At 39.0% G+C, this 24,042-nt stretch overlaps 1 protein-coding gene across 3 annotated transcripts in view; it reads left to right on the top strand.

Annotated features, from left to right (window-relative positions):
* MTMR10 (myotubularin related protein 10) overlaps positions 1–24,042 on the top strand; it is a 62,356-nt gene that overhangs the window by 26,334 nt on the left and 11,980 nt on the right. For all 3 annotated transcript variants that reach the window (XM_005285008.5, XM_065558308.1, XM_065558307.1), the window contains 7 exons: positions 487–623; positions 2,269–2,341; positions 4,365–4,507; positions 17,824–17,914; positions 21,607–21,766; positions 22,794–22,881; positions 23,019–23,107. In XM_005285008.5, coding sequence (XP_005285065.1) covers positions 487–623; positions 2,269–2,341; positions 4,365–4,507; positions 17,824–17,914; positions 21,607–21,766; positions 22,794–22,881; positions 23,019–23,107 — 781 coding nt within the window. The remainder of the gene's footprint in view (positions 1–486; positions 624–2,268; positions 2,342–4,364; positions 4,508–17,823; positions 17,915–21,606; positions 21,767–22,793; positions 22,882–23,018; positions 23,108–24,042) is intronic.

Raw genomic sequence — 24,042 nt, 5'->3', positions numbered from 1 at the left:
GATTCTGAAATTTGGGATCCTGCAGGTTCACAAAAGAACCATAATATAATTTAAACAATAAAGGTTTTAGAAACATACTGACATATTATGCATACCATTCATTTTAGCTGAGGCTTTTTAAACAAATCATTCTTAATCATTTTAAACTATCATTGATTTAAAACAAAAACACTTCAGTGGTGGCATATCACAATTTTCATCTCTAGACTCATGACTCGGGTGTGTGGTGTTTTTTTTTTTTTTTTAATTACTATCTAATTCTCTCTCTTTCGGCACTATTATAAGTGGTGGTTCAATGAAAAGGTCACAGTTCTGGTTTCCACTGACCAGCTTTCATGTTAAAATCCAAGTTAGTATGCTTTATTTTCAAATGGTAGTTCAGAAAGGTTAAGGGGAACACCTTATCTGAAATCACTAACTTGTAATGTTTCTATCTTTTAAAAAGATTTAAATAGCTTACTCTTTTTTTTTCTGGTTTTGTTTTAGGTGAAATTGTGGTAAATGAAGTCAATTTTGTGAGAAAATGTATTGCAACAGATACAAGTCAGTATGATCTCTGGGGGAAGTTGGTTTGCAGTAACTTCAAGATTTCATTTATTACGGATGATCCCATGCCACTTCAGGTTTGTTTCTCTCAAAATTGATAATCCTATTTATCATAAATCATGATGTAACACAATGGATTCGGTTAAACCACAATAAATTCCTCAAATAATTAAGAGGTCTAACCTCATTCTATAAAACAAAGGAAGTTCAAATATCCATCCTGAATTATTGGTGTGCCAATCCTTAATTTGCCGTATTGTATCTACAGATTGTAAGTTTTTGACATCAGAGTATTATTTTCCACGTCATTTGAACTACGGAATCAAAGCAGTACAGCGAGCTACTGTTTGCAGGAGGGTGTTTTGGGAAATGCTGTTAAAAAGCCAAACACTTTACTATTTGTTGGAAAATATAATGGAACACCCTACTGAATTCTGAGAATTCCAAGTTTCCTTTACGTAGATATAAGCACCAATTCAGCAAAATCTTTAATATGTGCCCAACTCCTATTGAAGTCAGTGAGGGAGAGGAAAGATACCAGTGAAATTATCATATTTAGTATAGAGGCAGCAATATATAACAATTAAGGCTGGTTGATCATAATAACAGAAAAGGGGGAAAAAGCATGGCAAAACATGCAAAAGTCATAAACTTAGTTTAATTTGTAAACATCTTGGCAAATAACATTTTTAACTCCGTTTTAACAACCTTTATTGTATTATCATTTATACTTATTTTTCAATAAAAATTTCGTAATCATTTACAACTTTTTTTAAAAGTACTCAATTGCCTGCCTGGACACGTATTTAACTACATTAGTGAAAATACTGAAGGAGTCTTGCTCAGTAGTGGCTAGTTGGGTGACAAAGGCCATGGCTTTTATGAAAAAGCAAATTTATTGTATTCATATTGTGTCATGTTAATCATAATTGTAACAACCTTAAAGTTTAATATAATTCTATTCCATGATATTCAGTGTCTTTGGAAACCAATAATATATAAGGCTTCAAAGGCATATTACTTTTAAATTAATATGTTAAATTAGCATTATATTTCCTTATCAAATGCATTTTTTGTCTTTCTGTCTCTTCGTCTGCTGTCATTTTTCTCATTCTTTCCTACAAAAACCCACAATACAGTATGTTAGATATGAAGTGATCCAATAATATTTCTCTGCTCTCTTCAAGTGGTCTGAGTTTAAACTAAATTTGTAAACTATAAAAATTACACTCCTTTGCACGCTTATACTCTTTGTAGCTCCTACACTTGTAAAATAGTACGTGACTATAGTAGCAGATGGCTAATTGCAGCATATATAATTGTTTTGGGCTCAGAGTACTGTTTTTGAAGTTTCCAACCTGGGGTCTGTAACTGCTCTGAGGAGCACTCCTCCACACTTAAATCTATTTTGTTACTTCTGGTGTTATAAAAAGGAATCTTTGACTCTGCTCGTGGAAGGTGACATGCATTTTTCTTTTCATAGTTGCAGTAATGGTTTTTCATCTTAAATTGCAGTAAGTTTGAAGCTGAAATGATTCATGATTAGGCTAGAAAACTCCAAGGAAATATTGTCTGTTAAACTTTCTTTCTATAGAATCCACATTGGTTTTTATTTGAGAAATCTCTGTCAGTGTTCTCTCTAAATTGTGTTGTAAAATACATGCTAAAAACAATACTGCTGTAAAGCTCCTGTTATTTATCATGAGTTTGTCTCTGTTCCAGAAATTCCATTATAAAAACCTCCTCCTTGGTGAACATGATGTGCCGCTAACATGTATTGAACAAGTTGTCACAGGTATGGAAAAGTCATTTAAGTATGGTGAAAAGCTTAAAACATGAGTTTGTATGTTAAAGTTAAAATTATTAGCTGCTATCTATATTAAGGCACAATCGTGCACAGTTAAGGTTGAATTTCATTAGTCTTTCTATGAAGTACCTAAATTTAAATTAATTTGTAACAAGTCAGAAAAGCAATCAAAAGACTGGGTAAAATTCAAATCAGAAATTTTGCAAGACTTGCATTAAACTTGATTTTGATGTGCTTTTTAAAGTATGTGAGATTACAATTCTGAATCCATAATTGTTCAAGAAACAGTGCCTTTTTAACAACTGTTGGTTTTCCATTTAATTTTTAACTGTTTTACATATAATTGAACATCTCTTCCACCTTAAGATTTTAAATTGAAAAAAGATTACCAATGATTATAAGAATTACAATTATTTATAGGTGGTATTCCCACCACCAAGCCAATTGGGCCATAAACAACAAAATATTGCAGTTCTGATTTTAAGGTGATCTTGTTTCTCTAACTTTATAGTGCCTTTTAAACACATCATTAATCAGCAACCTCTGCAAGTGAATTTCTGTCTTCTGCCAGAAAGTATGCCGGAGTGTGTGTTGTTCCTGATTTTGAAGCTGTAAATTTGAAGCAAATTAAGTGGAATCTATTAGTGAAGTGTAAAATTAGAGAGAAACTTTCCTCCAGTTTTGGAGGACCAGCTTTTGGACCTTAGTGATCCAGCATAAGCTCCCATAGTATTTATTAAGATTGTCAAAATTATAGGATGAGCAGCTTTATACCGATAGATGGGAGTATCTCATTGGACCTTGCCTGTTGTCTCCACTGGGTAAGATAGAATTTTGATAAACCAACGCCATCATAACAAAGCTCCTGATGAGGCTATTCTCTCTGCAGACAATTATAAAGACTGTATTGTTTGGTGGGCCTTGGTATTAGTAATTATTAATATAAATATTATATTTTTTAATATTAATTTGTATTAATATAAATAATAGAGGCTATTTTCCTGCAGGCTGGTTCACTGGTGTTATTTTTCCACTATATAGAAAAGGTGACCGAAATTATCCTGGGAATTACTGAGCAATTAATCTCTCAGATGGTTTTAAAAATCTATCCCAGATATTGGAGATTAGTGGATTGCATGGAGAGTTGTAATCTATTTGCATGGGAGCAAGCCGCTTTCAGGAATGGATGCGCCACGATTGATTGATTTTTTTGCCCGTACTCATTTGTCCCAAGGAAATAAAATAAGAGGTGGTCTCTGTCAATTTGAAATTGGCTTTTGATTCCATTAACAGAGGTCATCTCTGGGAGAAATTTGCAAGGGTTGGCATAGATTCCTAATCCTCCATAGCCAAACAGTGGATAATATTAGGATGGAGTGAAGAGGTGAGCTATTTGACCCTATTTCTATCACAAGGGGCATCCGCAGGGCTATGTTGTCCTCTTTCAGTTAAAAAGGAATTAGGTTGTGATGGGTTTAGAAGGGGTGCTGTATTTCCCGTCCAAAATTTTGGACAGATTAGTGTCCGTCTGTTTACACAGGAGTCAGGGTTTTATTATTATTGTTGTTAGTGAAATGCCTAAAAAGTGACAGAGGCTGAGCAAGCAAGTTTTAAGAGGCAAAGATCAAATTGTATATAATCCCAGTAATGATGCTTCATTAGTCAATCATTTAGAAATGACCTTGCTAGGAGAGAACTCATGCTGAACAACCTGGGAGGCAAGATGGGTTGCTGAGAGGTGCCATATATGAAATCCTTTGTTTGTGGAATGTAATTATTCATCACCAATGGTCATTTGGACATAGGGGAAATGAGGATAACAGCTATAAATCAATTTTGTTTGGAGAGCTAGACATTTGATCATAATGTGACTCGCAAGGAGCAGCATCTGTTCTACTCAAACAATATTAATTTTTACAGTATTGGTATCATCTGTATGTAACTAACAGTATTTTTCTTTAAGTGTATACTCTATACTTGATCTTTAACAATTTTTTGTTTTTTGTTTTAGTAAATGACACAAAGAGGAAACAGAAGGTCCTTGGTCCCAACCAGAAACTTAAATTTAATCCAACAGAATTAATTATTTATTGCAAAGATTTCCGTATTGTCCGATTTCGCTTTGATGAAGCAGGCCCTGAGAGTGCAAAAAAGGTATTAAAAACATGCAGTTTTTCCTTAAACTTCCTTATTGTGTTGGGGTTCCTGCAGTGCCAGCTCTGACATTATGGACTTTCTCTTTTTTTTTTTTTTTTTTTTTTTTTTTAAAGCTCTTGATAGAGATTAAAGAAGACTAATTCGGTCTCACCAATTAAAAACTACCTTTTAGTCTTTCTAAAATGCAGATATGTAATAGTGTTTTAAGATAACTTGGTTACAGAAAATCATCTCAGGATGAACTGAGAATCTTTTGTAGTACAGATGAGGTAAATGCCTAAACATTGATGTAACAGAAGATGTTATATAGTGTATTTTCACTAATACATCAGGAAAATACGTATGTAGATATTTGAATGCTTCTAGATTAAAGGCACTAGTGTCTGAAGTATGTTCACTTAAGAGGTGCAGTGCAGGAAGTGTTTATTTTCCCAGTATACACCAACTTTGTTCTGGAAAGCCCTCACTGTCATCAAGTGTGCTAATTATAATAGTGATGTGCTTTGATGTGATTACCTATTCACTAGAAAATGGAACTCGTTTAAATATGCCACTAGACAACTTTTGGATATTAATTGTTTTTGCCATTGTGAGAGGTCAAATTCAGACCCAAAGGTGAAAGGCCAATTACCAGTTTCCTGCATCATCAAAACTTAAAGCATGGTGTTTAGACCTCACGTCGATGCATATTTATACATCTGCTTTATATGTTCCTTTCCAGATGTGCACTCAAAAATCTCCTATTGTGTGTACACATAGCTAAATGTGTAGTTAGTCACGTGCATGCGCAAATTGGAAATTTGAGCAAATGTTTTCTAATATGCACTTGCATTGTGTGCCTACAGTTGTGTAATTTCCACCCCAGGTAAGTGTACTCTTTCAGTGCATTAGTGAAATCAAATCTGTTCTACTTTAAAAACTGACAGCAGACTTAGGGAACCAGTATTTTAAAGGTTGGTTTAAAACTTCCAAGGCTGCAGTCAAATGATATATTTGAACTACATATCCCACTGCATAGATTGTGTTACAGCTGAAAATGGAAAATGTTAGGTACTTCCAAGTGTGTAGTGGAAATTTTTAACCTAAAGTTACCCAAAGGTTAGAATGCTGAAATTTAAATATGCCTCCTGGAATCTGGACAAGTATTTTCTGGCAAATGCTTGGAGTTCCAAATTTGTCAAAAATTCCAAGTGAATGTTTGGAATTTAGTAAAGGCTGAACAACAAGACCATTCATTGGCACTTCCTGATACATTGGTGCTGGGCTTTTTAAATTCTGGGAAGACTGATGTAGAAAAGGAATCTGATTCCTTCAGGGGGGAATGTAAAAACTAAAATCCTAGATCCAAAACAGATTAGATAGTTTATTAGCTGTGTTCCTATTTTCAGTGTTTAGAAGCGAATTTCCTGACCTGCAAACTGGTTTGTACTCCTCAAACAAGCAACCTAGACTGTTGATATTTCCGATGATGTAGACTTTCCTGCTTCTCCCATTGAATTCTTCTCTGGCTCGCTGCACCTTTCTTTTTTAAACAGGAAAATAAATGCAACTTGTACAAGCAGCATATTCTATCTGGCATCACCACTTTTATATGCCTAGTTAGTTGGCACTAACAAAATAAACCAACCAACAGGTTCTTTTAACCAATAAAGAATTGGGAATGTTCAATAGCTGTATTTGATGAGCAGAAACTCAGTTTACAGAACCATTTCTGCTCATTGACTCATTGGTCTGGACTGGAGGCATATGGTATTTTGAATATATAAATGCTATGTAAATATACATTGTTATAAAGGATGGTGCCTGTGATCTCTAAGTGAGTAAACTTTCAAATTTCAAATATTAGAATGTGTTCGTTAGAGGGAGTGGGGAAAAAACAGTTACTGCAAATCTGAACTTTTTAATTATGTGAATGCTGTGCACCTACATAATTTTGAAGACTAAAGTACATTCAGGTGGTGGTAGCACCTTTCCTTCACTGGAGGGCAAAATGACAAAAAATCAACTTTCTGGCTAATGCAGAATGATAAGAACACTTTACATATGTAACTGAAGTTTTGGTCCAGTCAGGATTTTGTTTAATTAGATTATTTTAGGATGTAGCTTAATCAGAGAAGAAGGAACCTATGATATCTTGGATCAGATGCTTCTGTCCCAAGATGTTTAGCTTACATCTTTCAGATCTGTGCTGTGACATGCTTTTTTATCTGGCTTCTGTTTCTTCCCTACTCACTTTTTCAGCAGTGAGTAAGAGACTGTTTTGTCTATTGGTGAATCTTTGTGAGGGGAGCCTAGCCAGCCTTTTTACACCTACAATTTTGAGGACTCCTTTAATATTACTTGTGCACTGTCCATGCAACATTAACTGTGGATACAAAATTATGTCTACAATTCTGCCTACAATTTGTGGGTGCAAAAAAGGAGGGCCACATCTTTAAAAATCCGGGTCTTCTGAATTCTATTGGGAGAAAATCTTATTGAGTTTTCTTTGGCTCAAAGGTGGCATAGTGTATTTTAAGCTACATAAAGTTCTAGAGAAATTCCAACTTTTCCCCTGGGAAAAATCAAAATATGTATGTCTCTGCTATACCATTTTTTGCCTAATTAATTTGTGTGCCGCTTCTTGTGCTAGGTTATGAACTATTCATGAAAACTATGAACTGCATGGAATTGTATATTTATAAATTCCTCCTAGGGCTTGTGGATTGAACAATTTAAATTAAAGGATGTCTATTTCAAATATTGGGTAATGAGACTGTAAAGCTCAGCAGTTGGGTCATGAACTGTGAATTGGGTTGGACTAATTCAACTGAAGACAAATGTGAGAGATTTATAACAGAAAAAGGTGGCCCCAGATAGCATTTTTTTCCTTTCTTGACAGTTTAAAATAATTGGGAAGAAAAGTCAGATAGTAGAACTGACCCTGACCCATTGTTACAGATTCTGTTTCATTGTCGGAGGCCGCCTCCATTTAAAATCAGAAGCCTACCAATGAAGCAGTTGTAGTGACTGAACTTTAGTGATTTATAAATCACATCCCAAACATGACATTTAATTTGGAAAATTTGCATAACTGAACTTGGCTGTGCAAGTCAGAGCAGAGGAATTCCCCTTGGGCTCCCAGAGTGAGCATGATCTCCTTAGGACAGTGTTCCTCTGTGTCATGAATGAAGTCACTGTTGAAGCAAAACAAAGACACTTACCTTTTCACTGTGTCTGTAGAAGACCTTGAGATATCTAAACATAGTAAACATCAAAAAACATATTCACTGCTGGAAACCGGGACAACTTAAGTCTTGCACTCTGCAAACTGAGACTGTCTCTTACTTTGAAAAGCAGGTATTTAGAAAAACTTGAATAGAATTATTTAAAAAACTAGCTTTGAATTCCCCTTAACCTTTTCACATATTTGGTGTTTGGAGGCCTGATACTGTATACACCTGTAAAGAAGAGTAATTTGAGTCATGTGAGTAGTCCCTTGAAATGAATGGGACTATTTCTCTGAGTCAGGTTGTGCGTCAGTGTTTACAGGCTTGGGCCAAAGAATGTGGTCTATCCCTAAGGAGAGTGAGCTTAGGGGATATTTTTCTGGGGGAGGGAGAGGAGGAAGAATAGGCTCTAGTAGCAAAGCCATTTGTTAGTTTTCCAACACTTATGAGACCTTCAGGAACTGATAGTACTGATCTGTGTCTAAAATGGAAAAAAAATAAGTTTGAAGCTATTGTAGCCAACATAGGGGACATATAGTTGATTATTTGACTGTATCCATAAACAAATATGCTGTGTTAATGATACTGATACAACTTTAGAAGCTCATTTTTTCTGATTTTCCCCACATACACCCCATACCCAAATTGCTCAGAAAAACTTTACCTGAGGTTGCCAGAATGTTTGAAATTTCAGGAGGATTAATTTATTTTGGGGGAAATTACTATGAAGGAGTTTGAAAATCAGGATTATAATAAGAAGCTAGCTTCAGTCTTAACTATGGAACAGCAGCCAATGTGCTTCTTAAATGCTCCCTTGCACTCTTAAGTTGCATGTCTGTTTGAAGGGGCATGATATAGATACAAGGTTGGGCTACTGAATCATAGGGGAAATCGCCAGACCCATCATTATTTTACAATTTGATTCAGCTGTTTTGCCCTTAAATTAAAGCTGAGAAGCCTCCAAAAGAAGAAAAACCAGATGGGTGTGGGAGGAAGGGGAAGTAGGAGTAAGAGGGTTAGGGGAAGGCTTAAGCCAGGAAACTTGAAAGGAGAAGTAATGGCTATTTTTACAGTTTAAATTAAAATTCTTGCTTTTCATTAAATTCAGTTATGATTAAATGTGGTAATAATCAAAAAGGACTGCTATCTTCTGGCCATTATAGCAGCTGGCAGGGCTGGCTCCAGGCACTAGGCAACCAACCACGTGCTTGGGGCGGCACCTGGTAAGGGGCGGCCAATCTTGGAGTGGCGGGGGGCAATGCGGCGGGGGGGGGGAGGGAGTTCCGGCAGCGTGGCGCTCGGCAGGGGGTGTTTGGCGGTGCCACGCTCAGCAGGGGGTGTTTGGTGGTGCTCCATGCGGGAGGTGGGGGCAGCTTCAGCAGTGCAGTGCTGCGCGGGGGGTGGAGATGTTCGGCGGCGCGGCACTCGGTGGGGATTTCGGCGGCGCGGCGCTCCACGGGGCGGGGGCTGTTTGGCAGCGCTCCGCGCGGGGGGTGTGCCAAACTGTTTGGTCAAACTGCCAAATAAGACTGACCAGGGATGCATCATTCTGGGATATTATCACTTCTTTGGTGGCTGCAAGATTTTGCCTTTGGCATGTTGCCTGAAAATGCATGTGGGACTTGGCAGTACAAAAGAGTGGCGCACACCCTGTAGTGTCCTACTGCCTAAATATATCTGCAATTTCTCGGACTTTCCAGTCTCCAACGCCCACATCTCCATTCCTCTGAGAAGCCTTTTTAAAATGTGTAGGGTGTATGAGATCTATATTATATACACAGTCACATAATTAAACAGGGAAAAGGAGAAAAAGTAATGCAGGCAGAGTCCTTATTCCTGTCCAATCAACCAACTCTTCCCCCCCACAAGTCATAAATATTTTTAGGGGCATCAGGGGAGGGGAGACACTTCATTTTTGTTTTCAGTTGTCACCTTCTGTACACGGTGATGGTATTGCAGAGACCCAACATTTCTTAACCTCTCAGGCCCCAGCATTATCCTCTTTCAGTTCTTTATTTTTCATTTGAAATGCCTTTAAATAAGCTCTTTAAACAGCTTCTTTTTTTTACTGCGTTAGTTTTATCCTCTGCTACTTGTTGTCGCTTCTCCTGATTACTCCTGCGGGCAATCTGCGCCAAAAAATTAAAAATTCTGTGCCAAAATAAAAATTCTACACACAGTATTCTAAAATTCTGCAATTTTTATTTGTCAAAATAACACTGCATAATCACGCCAGTTTCAATTATTTTGGTAATTTATTTCATAATACCTGTCAGCAAGTATGTCTGTAACAATACAGACACTCAAAAATTCCCCCAGGAGTACAGTTAAAGAAACCCCTATGACAACCCAGTTCCTGTTTCTCTGCCCCCTTCCCCCGCCAGAGCACAGCCAGGGGCCAGACACTCACAACACCTCCCACCCAGAGCCCAGCTGTAGGCCTCCCTGGCCCAGATACCCACACCCCTCCCCTGCCAGAGCCCAGCCATGGGGGGGGGGGCCCTTGCCCAGACACTTGCCCCCTACTGCCCCAGAGCCCAGGGATCCAGAAGGAGGAACAGCCTGATGCTCGGTTCCAGGCTTGCACAGAGTTTCCTGTGTGCCACCCTGTCCTTCCCTCAGGGCATGCTGGGAACTGCAGCTGCCAGGAACCCTCTCGCTCCCTTCCACTCCCCCCCCCCAGCAGTGTCTTCTGAGTGTGATCTGGGCTCTGCTGGGTCCAGCAGCCACTAGTGGCGGCTAGCAGCACTGCAGGCCATTTCTGTGAGGGAAAGGAAATTCTGCATGCACAACATTCATTTCTGCAAAATTCTGCATTGCGTAGTGACGCAGGATTCCCCCAGGAATACCTGATGTACATCAGACAGTTCATAGTCAGTGGGCTTGTATGACCGGCTCACACAAAAGGTGACTGAGCACACTCTAATTGTTGCACAAATCATGAAATTAGCTATCTGTCAGATTCAGTAATACAAAAGGTATGATCTTTGTTGGGACCTCCAAGGCATGTATGTCTTTAGAGTCTTTAGAGACATGGGCACCTGGAGTGATTTCTCGAAATGAAACTCAGTTAAGTAAATTAAAAAAAAATCTGTATTTTAGTGTTTCTCTTAGGGCCTAGTAGAAAATACTGTGCAATTCAATAATTTAACATGCTTGCATAAACAAAGATTCTGAAATAAGAAAAAAGCGCAACTTAATCTTCAGTGTGTAGAAATAGTTAGATCTTTCTTGTTATCTACACTATCTGTATTGTTACACACAAATCAAATAGATGCTGTATATAATTGGCCTTTATGGGTATGTCTACACTGCAATAAAACAGATGTGGCTGGCCTGTGTCAGCTGACTTGGGCTCAGGCTGCAGGGTTATAAAATTGCAGTGTAGACGTCCCCTCGTAGGGTCCAAGAGCCCAGGTTCCAGCCCAAGCCCAGCATTTGCACTGCAATTTTATAGCCCTACAGTCTGAGCCCCAGGAAGCTATGTGGATGTCTTATTGCAGTGTAGTTACTGAAAAAATAACCGTCTTGACCCCAACACACAGGCTACATCTACACTCCAAGCTAGGGGTGTGATTCCAGCTCATGTAGATGTACTCATGTTAGGTATCATCTGTGTGTTGGGGTCAAGAGGGTTATTTTTTCATTGTGCCAGAAGAGTATTTGCAAATATGGAACATGAATAAACTGTATTCATGGAACTTGATTCAGTCCTTGTTACATGCCTTTCCATCGGCAAACCTCTACCTGGAGGGGACAGTTGCAATGCCATGGGGGGCCTGCATCCTGCTAGTGTGGTGGGAGGGTTGCAGTGAAAACATCACCTGTGTTTCCAAGATGTGGCTTTGCTCTTGGGGCACCGCTGGTACAGGGAGATGCAATTTGCACAGTGAGCATTGATAGGGGTAATTAAGTCCCACTGTTTTTACTTTGTATTTAACAATCTCTCCTCTAAATGAAAACTGTTCTCCTGTTTTTTAAATTATGTTTCTGAATATCTTTGGTTTTGCTCAATTGCAATTGGCAAAAATACTGAACGTTTATCAGTTTGATACAAGAACATTTCCTGTAAAACATGTTTGTCTTCCAGTTTGAGCTTTCAGCTTCTGGCTGCATTCTGCTGAGATCTATGGAATTTGCTTGTCTTTAAAGTCCCAGACAGTAAAGCTACTGTATGGAGTTGCAAAGTCAGGAATAAATAGAACACAAATACGGCTTTAGTGCTTGTTAGCAAATAAATTGTTGTTTGACAGGCTGCGTTTAATTTCACTGGTCTAAAATTCCAATTGAAGATTGTAGCAGAACAAAATGTCAGTATTTATATTGAAGAAAGAAAGGCCATGACTCTACACTATGATCAGCACAGGTGGACTACTGCACCTGGGAGACACTTTATTCGCTTCATTGGGGATCTCTATTGATGCAACAGTTCCCCTGTTCAGATCCACAATGCAGAATCTGGGCCTGAATTGGCAGTTGCTGTTTTATGTTACAGTTGTTTGCTTCACGGTATATGAAAACTGAATTAAATCTTATCTAATTTTAATAAAAATTTCAGCTTTTAGGTTTTGCATGTGTTCCAGAGGGAAATTAAAGGTGCTTTTTAAAGATTGTTTATATATGTATTCATAGTGATTTGGGATCTTAAATAATTGCTTTTGTTTTCAACTAAAAAATTACAAGAACATTTGTTTACGTGTTAAAACAGAATTAGACAAAGCACTAGAAAAAATGCATACATAACAGCCTTACAGAGAGCTGAACCATATATGTGACCTAAATCATTTCCCACTCTTTCTGTGATTCTGCATTAAAATGAAGATTTTGAAAAGGGTGCCCCTCCTCCACTTATTTCTCAAGTTCAAAGTCTAGTATTTCCTTTTCGCAGTGAAGGTCAGTGCCACCTAAAATAATGCCGGAAGGCGCTGTTTCAGGTACAGTAATTGTGGTGATATCACAAAATCCTGAACTCAAGACTTGGCAGGCAAATGGCGAAGGAGCCAGGTTTCAAATACTTGATTTTAAAATTAGCTGTTTTCAATTTTGTGATTTGAAACTATATCCTTTTCTGTGCTTGCTGTTCAACTCTCGAATCTTGATCAGACTATTACATCTAGGGGGCTTTCACTCTTCTCGCAGAAGTGTGTATTAGGAGTAACTCCACTGAGTTCAGTGGAGTTACACTGGTGTAAAACTGATTAATAAATTAGAGAATTAAGCCCAGCATCTGTACATTTGCAAACCTCTGTTCTTGTTTTAGTGCAATAGATTGATTAAAGTGGTCCTTTTAATAGGATAAGAAGGTACTCATTATGTTACAGAAATTAGGTAGCTGGAAATAGCAACAGTATAAGAAGCTCTTTCTGAAGTAAAGAAGTCTGATATGAAAACGAATACTTACCTTGCCAGTCATGTTGATTTTCAGCTAAGATTTGTATGGTAAAACATAAATTTCACATGCATGACTTCTTGCAATTCAAATGGAGGTATCTGTTTTTTGTGATAGCTAATGGCCTTTCCTACTCTTGGAACTAGCTGAAATAGTTTTCTGAATAGAGTATACTAATCAGTATTGTAATGAGCCCCGTGTTTAAGCACTTTTAAAGAAATGGACCAACCCTCCTCTTCCACCTGTAAAAAAACAAAGAAACAAACAAAAAACCCAAACAAGAATCTGCTTAATTAAGTAAACCGTTTCAAAGCCCCATGCTAAGTAATTTTCCAGTGACTACTTAAACTGGAATGACCTCAGACCGAACCTGTTTTGTGCTGTAGTTTCATTGTTGAACTGAAAACTGTAATATAGGAGAAGAGGTATAGGGAACTGTCCCTTTAAAAGGATTTTAATGACATTTATAGTGTGCAAAAAAATAGTTTGCAATTAGTCAGTATGCAGCCATTAAAAGTTGGTTCTACAAATAGTGAATGTTCTCATCAAAAGTCAAATCAAAATGAAAATATAGCCACTCTTAAGTTCCTTTTATGCATAGAATGCATAAGGGCTAGAAATACTGTAGTAATCACCACACAGAGTTAAGCCTGAATGTGCTCGCTGACTTTTCTGCTGCATCGTGCCATCAGTTGTATTAATCCCTTAATGGCCTGCTCCAGCAATCTTGTTTCCATGTGTATGACTATAAGAAAATTTCCCCCATAACAAGTGAAACAAAACACAAGAGAACTTTCTCAACTTCTTGGAAGCAAAGAATATTTGTTTGTTTTTAAATAGTGCCCTAAATGTACCTATCTCTGCTGTATAGGGGTTAAAATGTAGCAAAATAAAGAGGCAGTAGGCAAAATTTAATGAAGTACAAAAGAGTACCTAATAGAGTAGGGTGTGATTTTTCTAGTGGTGATGCCTGCAGTTGTAATTCTATTTATTTGGGTCACCATCCTGTAATGTAACCCAAACTGAGCAACATGAACTAATAGTCATACTTATGATCTTCACCCTTAAAATTACATTAACTTGTTGAATGAAAGGTTTCAGAGTAGCAGCCGTGTTAGTCTGTATCCGCAAAAAGAAGAACAGGAGGACTTGTGGCACCTTAGAGACTAACAAATTTATTAGAGCATAAGCTTTCGTGGACTACAGCCCACTTCTTCGGATGCTATATGCTATATGCATCCGAAGAAGTGGGCTGTAGTCCACGAAAGCTTATGCTCTAATAAATTTGTTAGTCTCTAAGGTGCCACAAGTCCTCCTGTTCTTCTATTAACTTGTTGATGTCTCTTTGCTAATGAATAGGACTGCTTAGTATAAGTCTTAATATAGGTTTAAGACTTTACTCATAAAACCTTTAACAAAATAACTTTTGACAAGTCCAAGTGGTGATACTGTATTTTATGGTATGTTTGGGATGTGAAGAGGCACACCATATATGGCTAGGTTCCATTTCCTCATACATGAGGCTGAAAATCCGAAATGGTGAGCACCTACAACTTCAGTGTAGTAATATTCGTGCACTCGGTACCTGTGAAAATCTGGCCCATTGTATTACTTTTCATATGTAATTTGATACACTTTTAATTATATGTGTATTCAAAGTTGTATCTCTTTATAAAAAGTACTTTTGCCTCTCAAAATCTAGCTCCCTATCTTAATGTTTAGATCAGGGATGGGGAACCTTTTTTCTATCGGGGCCATTAACCCACAGAAAAAATCACTCAGGCCACACACAGCCCTGCGGGGAGGGGGCAGGCACAGAGACTCAGGGTTTCCCCTAGGCTCCGGGGTGGGGCCAGAAATGAGGGGTTCAGGGTGCAGGAGAGGGCTTTAGGCTAGGGTTGGGGTGTGGGAGCGGGTAAGGGCTCCAGCTGGGGGTGTGGGCTCTGGGCTGGAGCTAAGGGGTTTGGATTGCGGGAGGGGGATCAGGGCTGGGGCAGGGGGTTGGGGTGAGGGTGTGGGGTCTGGGAGGAAGTTAGGGTGTGGGAGGGGGTTCCGAGTTCTGGGGCAGAGAGTTCAGGGTGTGGGCTCTGGCCAGGCAGCGCTTACCTTAGGCGGCACAGTGGAGCTAAGGCAGGCTCCCTGCCTGTCCTGGCTCTGTGCTGCTCCCGGAAGTGGCCGGCATGTCCTGTCCCTAGGCAAAGGGGCCAGGCAGCTGTATGCAGTGCAGATGCGGCCCATGGGCCATAGGTTCCTCACCCCTGGTTTAGATAGTCCCATTGCATTTGAATGAAGTGCTATTTACTTATTAGCAAGTGTGTTTAAAAAAGATAAGATAAAATTCCTCAGTGTACATTCAGTACAAGTACTAGACATCCCGCATACACATGCAAAATCAAAAGCATCTTTAAGATGTTTAGTCCATTATTCTGTGGCCAGCAGTAGCAAAGATCCCATACAGGAGGACTCTTCAATGCATTGAATTCTCTGTAGTAGGTCTCAACAGCTCCTTGCAGAGCAAAGTAGTTTTTAATAAATAAATCTCTAGTGAGATTTTTAATAACTTGACAGGTGGAATTTCCTGAAGCTAGACTTTTGGAGTAGATTTAATGTATAGTAAAATGACTTCACTTTCCTCAGATACTTCCTTTGGAGGTGAAGGAGGCATATTTTAGTAAAACAGCAAAGTTTGAGCATTTATTTGGAGACGAGGAAGAAGGCAAACATAAAGCCTTTAAAATGAGCCCCACTTGGAGAATGGGGATATGAAAAGAGCCTTGCTCGGAAGTTAATGGGGGCTTTGCTCCGTTCCTGAGATTTGGCCCTTACTGTTTCCTTCTGTCCATTCTGGTCAGAAGGAAAACAATTTGTTTTTCTATGATGATTACCCAGTTTTGCAGATAAAGAATGACTGAGCTAAATTATAATTGAAATTTAGGGCCTGCTCCTGGAATACTTAGGACACTGTTAACTTTATTCATGTGAGAATTCATCTTGGGTTCATTGGTGCTATTCAAGTGCAAATACAAATACTTGTGTTTGCAGGATCAGGTCCTAATTCTGACCCTGTGCTTTGCATAGTGTGTAGCCTTACTGAGTGAGCCTGTCTTGTCACATTAATTTCTGATGCTGTAGAAACAACTTTTTATGCTGCGGTGATGAGGACATAATTGTTCTACAATTTTGGTGCTCTGCAGCAGTGCCCATCTTAGGGTAGGGCAAGTGACTCAGCCTGGTATACTCTGATCACTGTATCATTCTTAGAAGAGCTGTTGGGACTTGCTGAGTTCACAGGCATTCTTATATGGTAAGCAGGTGTTTCCTTGTCTGACTAAATACCAGTCAGCTAGAGGCAGAATTTCTAAGGGCAAGACACAGTTATCATCAGGCTGATATTTGGCTCACATTGCATTTTCAAGACTATTCAGGGAATGGAGAAGACACAACATACTGATATATCTAACTAATTGTAAATCCTCATGCCTGGTCAAAACAACGCAATATCTTGATTTTTCAGAGGGGTTGAAATTGTAAGTTGATGGGAAGCTAGAGGTACTAAGTCCCTTTGAAAAAAAAGGCAGAAGTGACTATTGATTGAGGGGGAGGGATAGCTCAGTGGTTTGAGCATTGGCCTGCTAAACCCAGGGTTGTGAGTTCAATCCTTGAGGGGGCCATTTAGGGATCTGGGGCAAAAATCTGTCCAGGATGGTACTTGGTCCTGCTGTGAAGGGAGGGGACTGGACTCAATGACTTTTCAAGGTCCCTTCCAGTTTTATGAGATAGGTATACATCTCTACCCTGATATAATGCTGTCCTCAGGAGCCAAAAAATCTTACCGCATTATAGGTGAAACCGCGTTATATTGAACTTGCTTTGATCCGCCGGAGCACGCAGCCCCGCCCCCCTGGAGTGCTGCTTTACTGCGTTCTATCCAAATTCATGTTCTATCGGGTCGCGTTATATCGGGGTAGAGATGTATCTCCATATTATAATAATAATAATTAATTATAAGGGAGAAGAGCACCTGTATCATAATGGAGATTTGGCCATTCCTTATTCCTAGATAATCCCTTTACTTTGACTCCAAAAGTCTTGGAGCCATCTGTCCCGTGCATCAGTAAATGGGATTTATTTTGCTGCAAGCCTTGGAGGTAAAAATGGGAGGCTGCTGTTTCAAGAAATAATGTGAGGGTTGGGCTCTAAAATGCAAGGCTTTTTTATTTTTATTTTTTATTTGTGATTGTTATGGTAGTGCCTAAGGACCAACTGAGAATGGAGCCCCATTGTGCTCTTTTCTCTATCTATTCCCCTCCTGTTTGTACATAGACACCTACACACCAGCTTAGTAGCTCACATCCCCTGCCTGTATGTTACTGTCTATATTATAAATTCTGTTAGTTAAATCAGTCTATCAATAATAACTGCAAGTCACTCTTTATGTAAGGTCAAAAATTCACCTATCTTGACTGCTCTGACACTTTTCCAGCAAATATTAACCAATTTAACCAAATATCAAAAATATCATAAGTCCTTCTCTCTAGTCAAATCTGGCAATGTTACATCAGACCATTTTTTAATTTCAGTCTTTTGTTATATTCTTACAGTGCCATAATTCCTGGTAATCACTCCTTTTTTTTATATACAGTTTTGATTCTTACACTAAAGTACTTTTATATTCAATAATGCTGAACAGTAACAACAAAATTATTTTTTCCTAGGTGTGCCTTGCAGTAGCACATTATTCCCAGCCAACAGATCTCCAGCTCCTTTTTGCATTTGAATATGTTGGGAAAAAATATCATAATCCAGGTAACCATGTAAATGTTTTTTTCTATTCTGTAATATGTGCATGTGTTCTAGTAAGGCTGACTACTTTTAGCCAAAAGCAATGGCAAGAGTGTTTTGAAGCTTGCTCTGGAAGGTCACTTAAATTGGTTTACAGGCTGCACCTGAGCCCCCTAATTTCTGTGTCTAAATTAATCAGTGTGATGGTAATTCATTATCAAAACCAAAACCATCTTATCTTTATCCAAAACAAAACTATCCATACCAGCATGAGTACCATTATCTCTCATTCCATCCTTAAATCCTTCTGGTGTGTGTCTATATTGATACCCTGGACACCTAGATAATCCCCGTTCAGGCAGGTTTGTTTACCTGCCCTTCTCTTGGGAATAAGTGTCTCTTCTGGTGGTATTGCAGGAGGATTTTTGCAACTTGGGACTCCATACCTCCTTTCCTAGAGGCTTACTAGGTATAACCTCCCACTCAAATCTTCCACCACCCCTGCTGAGTTGGAGCACACCCTCTCTGCTCAAGGCCAGTCTCCAATTGAACCTTGTCAGTTAGGTAAGCTTGGAAAAGATGCCTTTGGAACTTGATTTATAGTGTAACACTGCAAGGTCATTGCTAGTGCTCCCCAGCCAATACACAGCTAAAAGCTACAAATTCCATCACAGTAAGCCTGCAAATATGGAAAGTGCTGTAGATGTGATTCAGTAGCATTGACAATTTTATTTACTCTGCCATTTGCATTAGAAACAAATGATCATCTACTACAGAAACTGAATGGATGTCATGAAATTACGGATCCAAATTTTCAAACATGCTTAAAAGAAGTGTTTGCTCATTTCTGTATATGCTGCATAAGCCCCGTGTGCGTGCACAAGGAGAGTTTCATATGTTACAGGTGCAAGTTGCAGAAATTTGAAAATGGGCAGTTATATAAAAAGGGGCTTAATTAAGGTCCACATCCTTCCTCCAGCTGCATAGTGCCGTAGTTAGCAAACTTGCAGAGAAAACCCCAGCTGGGAAGTGGAGAGGGGGAGTCCACCACAACCTCCTTAGAGCCACCTTTACCCCTCCAGGAAATATCCATATGCCACGTGGGAAAGGAAAAGGGCCAGTGGCAGAGCTACACAAAGTGGGTAAAATAAGCAGTGTGCTAATGTTGCCCCTGTAGAGTTACAGTGAACCAGTGACCGTGAAGCTAGTGGTCTTGCTGCATGGCAGTGGCTTGGAATAGGGGGGCTGAAGAGCATTTCAGAGGGGGAAGTCCCACTGTACAGTGAGGCATGCTCTGTGGTGATCATGGCTGGGATTCCCTAGTCCTCTGGTCACTTTTCCAGTACTGCATTCTACCCACTCTGCACCCCTTCCTGTCCCATAGAAAATGGAAGCTGCAGTGTTTGTCCATTATTTCTTCCCCTTCTCTGTGCTTTTGCACAGAAGAAGAACATATGGGTCATATTGCATTGTGTTTTCTTCTCAGTGCATTTTTACCACATGGATTAATAATATTAGTATTTCCCACTGTGAAAAGACAACACAAAAATCACACAGTTGAGCTTTTTTTCTCACCTGCCCTGAAACTACTGGCGTTTTAATCATGAAGGGGGGCGGGGGGAATTACTGCATGCATATATATTTCACTGTTCTGATTTCAAGTAAAAGTTGAAGTTCTCCCAATCCCCTCCTGATCCCTTTACTCCCCCCGCTCCAAAAAAAATAATATTGTGAGCAAAGGGACAGATTCTTAAATTTATTGGGAGTTGGGCACCTAACCTGCTCAGACACTTTTGAAAATCCCACTAACTGCCTATATCTGCATCTCTAGGCACCTAATTGCCTTTGAAATCTGGTTCCAAATCTTTTGCAGGATTCTTAATGTTTTATGTTTTGTCTTTTAATGTGTGGGTGAATATAGAGCTTTTTAAATATGGGACTAATAGAACTGGCTTGACATTTTGGTAAGCTTCCTTGCAGGGTTTTGTCAGTGTGCATCAGTGCCCAGCCTGCAGCATCTCCTGCTGTTCCACTTCTGGGCCTACTGGACAGAGACTATCACTACTGGTACCAAGCTATGTGATGATTTTTGTGATATGCACAGATGATGATAGGACGAGGTTATCAAATTATTTTTAATTTATGACCTAGTCTCAAACTTTGACCAGATCTGCAGGAACTTGTCCATGTCCTATTTATTTTATAAAACATTAGGAAATAAAAAGAAGCATAAACAAATGATCTGGGCATCAGCATTATTTTTATGGCAGTGAGAGAAATTTAAAAGGACTGTTTTAGTATGAATTCTTGAACATAACTTTTTTCATGTTAAATTCTAATTTAAATTTCTTTAAGCCATCTGGAAACCAACAAAAAAGAAACCATCAAATTAGCTTTTGAGATGCCATTTGTTCAGGGGTGTAATCTCAATTCCCCCTCCCCCAACCTATTTATTTTACATAAAAGATACCATGGTGATTGCCATACTAGAAATTCGTGTATACGTCGATAATCAGAGAATTGGTAGAGGATTAAAGCTTTGGCCTATTTAAATAACTGTATACTGGGTGTTAATTGAATAGCCTTTAGGAGCATTACTATTACTTCTATCTTGATTTTTGGCATAGGCTTCTTTTGGAAAGCATAAAAAGAGCGAGTGCTTCAGTACCACTGAAAAGATTAAATTGTTGATGTATAAACAGCAGGCAAAGACTTACGGGGCAATGATATAGCCATAATCCTGCAGTCTGATCTGCTTGGACAGATCCTTATGCCCTTGCAAACTCCCATTATAGGCAAAAGAGGCTGCACATATGGATTAGATTATAAAACTGGGGCTAAATTTGTGTCATTCGTTTACAACTAAAATAAAATTTAACTCAAAGTTTCAAGAAACAAAACGTAATTCCACTGAGCATGGTTGACCACCTTCTTGTCATATAAGGAGAGAGCAGCTGAATTTAACTGAGTATCATGCTATAACATTCTAGCCTGTAGAACCAAGGCTGTTCTACATAACACCCATTAGGATGAATAATTTATTGTGATAGGTTAGTAAGACTTAAACAATGTTTACCCTTGTCTTTGTGTTAACACCAAAAAGTAATCAACAGCCTCTTCCACATCTTTCCTGTCTGAAAGTAATAGCTTGCCTAGAAAGCAACCCCTGAAGAAAAACTGTTGGAACAGTGGAAAGGAAGACAAGGCAGCCCTGACTTGGAAGGGTTAGGACTCAATAATAGCTGATCTGTGCTCTGAATCTTTACTTTTAGTGGCAGATGGTAACTGAGCTACAAGAATAACTAACTTCTAACTTTTAACATAGAATTCCCTCTTTTAAAAAAAGAGTAACGTATTATAGCTGTTAAATATTGTATGGGTGTGGTTTTGACATGTTTTAGAGGGAGACCCCATGAGTTAATGTGACACTTTTGTTTCCAATTTCCATTATCCCTTAACCTCTGTTTTGCAGAAACTGACACAGCACAGTTTTTCACTGCTCGGTCTGTTGAAACAGAAGGAAAGATACACTTGTCACTCTTGCATATTGCCAAACAGCACCATTACTTGTTAATCTTGCAAGTGGCAACACCCCTTTTAATAGAGAGACTCACCTACCTTTGTGTGGGAAGAGATAGCACTATAGCTATTTGCATGACAAAGAGCTGAAAGGGATGATTTTAAAAATCTTGCATTGATTATTTTCCCTTTCCTAGCAACAGTAAATGGAATAGACCCAGGAGGCGGGGGCAGCAGCAGCGGTCAACAGACTCCTTTATTTGAAACGTATTCTGATTGGGATAGAGAAATCAAAAGAACAGGCGCATCAGGATGGAGAGTTTGTTCAGTCAATGAAGGTTACATGATATCTACTTGGTAAGTTTAAAGAAAAAATGAAAAAAACAAGCTGATTTGACTCTGGCATCACTCTGGTGCTCTAGTAGCTGTGGGAGAGATCAGATACTTTTAGAAAAAAAACAGCTGTATTCTGATGAGAGATGAGTGTTTGTAAAGATTCAGAATTTTCTATAAAGGTATCTAAGGCAGTCTCCTTGAAGATATGCCACCAGAGTTAAAGCAACTTTACTATCTTGTGGATCCCATAGCTAACTAATATATTCATATCAAATTAAGTGACAGAAAAAAAAAAATCAAGGTTTGTTTTTACTGTATTCTTCATAGTTTTTATCCTTCCAGTACAAACAGTTATTATTGGTTAAATTAACACAGATGTGCATGCCTGTAAAAGAAATATTAGCAAGATTTGAAGTTTTATAACAGGAAATGAGTAAAATAATGTGATCAGTTTGACCAGCACTGACTGACTGCTGCTAAAGTGCTTCTGTACACACTCATTTATCTCAGTGGCTCGTTTTTGGTCTCCATCCGTGGCTGGTGCACTACAGCACTAAGACTGGTAAACTACCAATGCAGCAAGTGGTACTGTGGATTTGACTTCCTGTTTGGGCCAGATTTTTTTTTTTTGGCATGCTTTTAGATGTTTTGGTTGGAGGTGGGGAGAAGTATGTCCCTCTTTGCCCTTTCCACCAACACATACACTGCTGCAGCTAAGGATGGAGTGCAAAGGTTGTATGTTTTATTTTTCCTCCTATTATCCAAGCAGTTGCAGTGGTGGGACCTAAGAGTGAGTGGCCCATCCATGATAATACCAGAAGTGCTAGTATCATGAGTGACTCACTAGGCACATGCTGTCAGCATTGCTATCGCTATACTGTGATAAAATTATAGCCCGTATAACTTGGATTGTCATTCTGTGGCACGGGTTATTATGCACTAACACTCCTTGTAATGTCTTCTAGATTGTATCCTTTTTATTTCCAGAAAAATAGATAAAACACGTGAAAGAAAAATGACTTATCTGTGTTGTATTTTTCCCCCCAAGCCTTCCGGAATACTTTGTAGTCCCATCTTCCTTAGCAGATCAAGATCTAAAGCTCTATTCTTACTCTTTTATTGGAAGACGAATGCCCGTAAGTGTGATCTTTATTCTGTTGCTGATCACTGTTAATGTTCATGACCGTGATGTGTATGAGTGAACATGTTTTGTATATTGTATGTAGATACTCCTGCTGTCAGGCAATACTAACAAATTATCTTTTTCTGTTAGCTTTGGTGCTGGAATCACTCTAATGGGAGTGCTCTTGTGAGAATGGCCAACATTAAAGATGTATTGCAACAAAGAAAAATAGATCAAAGGTAAACGATAACCTTGAATAATTTCTTAACCAGACATGTATAATATGAGGCAAATAGTGCCTGTATGGGATACTTAGCTATACTTCATACTTGCGATGAGGGAGCCCCAAATCAGAATATCCTATAGCCCACTCACATAAGAGTTGCAGATTCCAGTTCAAATCCCTTCTCTTTCTCAGGTGGAGGAGGCACTTGAACTGAAGGTCTCCCACATCCCACGTGTGTACCCCAACCATTGAGCTAAAAGTTGAGGGAGCTCCTCCTCCTCCTTACCCCCCCCCCCACCATTTTGAGAAAGCTCATCGATAGGCACCCAGTATGGTAGGTGAGCTGTGAGCACCCTTGCCAGATCAGGCCACACAGAGTGGGTAGGTGGAGGAACGCCTGTATTTCCCTAGTTTTTGCATCGTTCTAGGCCTTAGATATCCAGATACCAGGCATGGGGCTACAGTGCCACACTCAGAAGCAGAAACATAAGTGCTAAGATTGCTTTGACTGCAAAAATTTAGTGGCCGAGTGAGTGTAGTCAGCCGAGCAGGGTTTTTTGAATCCTAGTGGGACCTGATTCTGGGATTTAGGTGCCTAAAGTGATAGTTAGGCACCTAAGTCTTTCTGTGAATCTAGCCCTTAGTACCTTGCAGAAATTCACACCGGCTTGCAAGATGTGGGTTGGGTATTTGTTTGGGTAATTTTTTTGGTCTGTGTTTTAATTTGTTGGAAGACTTTGTAGACCTTCTGTTGCAACTGTTAGTGTATTTTTCTTAACCTTGATTATAAAATTGGTCTCAATATACATGGAAAAACAAAACCAGACATTTAAATAAAAAGCAGAGTTGGGCCTCTAGTTCGCGTCTCTATTGGCATACACTTTTATATGCTGTTTTTGTATCATAGCTATTTTCAGAGCTATTGAACACTGAAAATTGACTATAGAT

Source organism: Chrysemys picta, chromosome 10 (assembly GCF_011386835.1).
Source record: "Chrysemys picta bellii isolate R12L10 chromosome 10, ASM1138683v2, whole genome shotgun sequence".
Taxonomy (NCBI): domain Eukaryota; kingdom Metazoa; phylum Chordata; order Testudines; family Emydidae; genus Chrysemys; species Chrysemys picta.
Note: the sequence above shows the minus strand (reverse complement) of the source record. Positions and strands in the feature narration are given on the sequence as shown.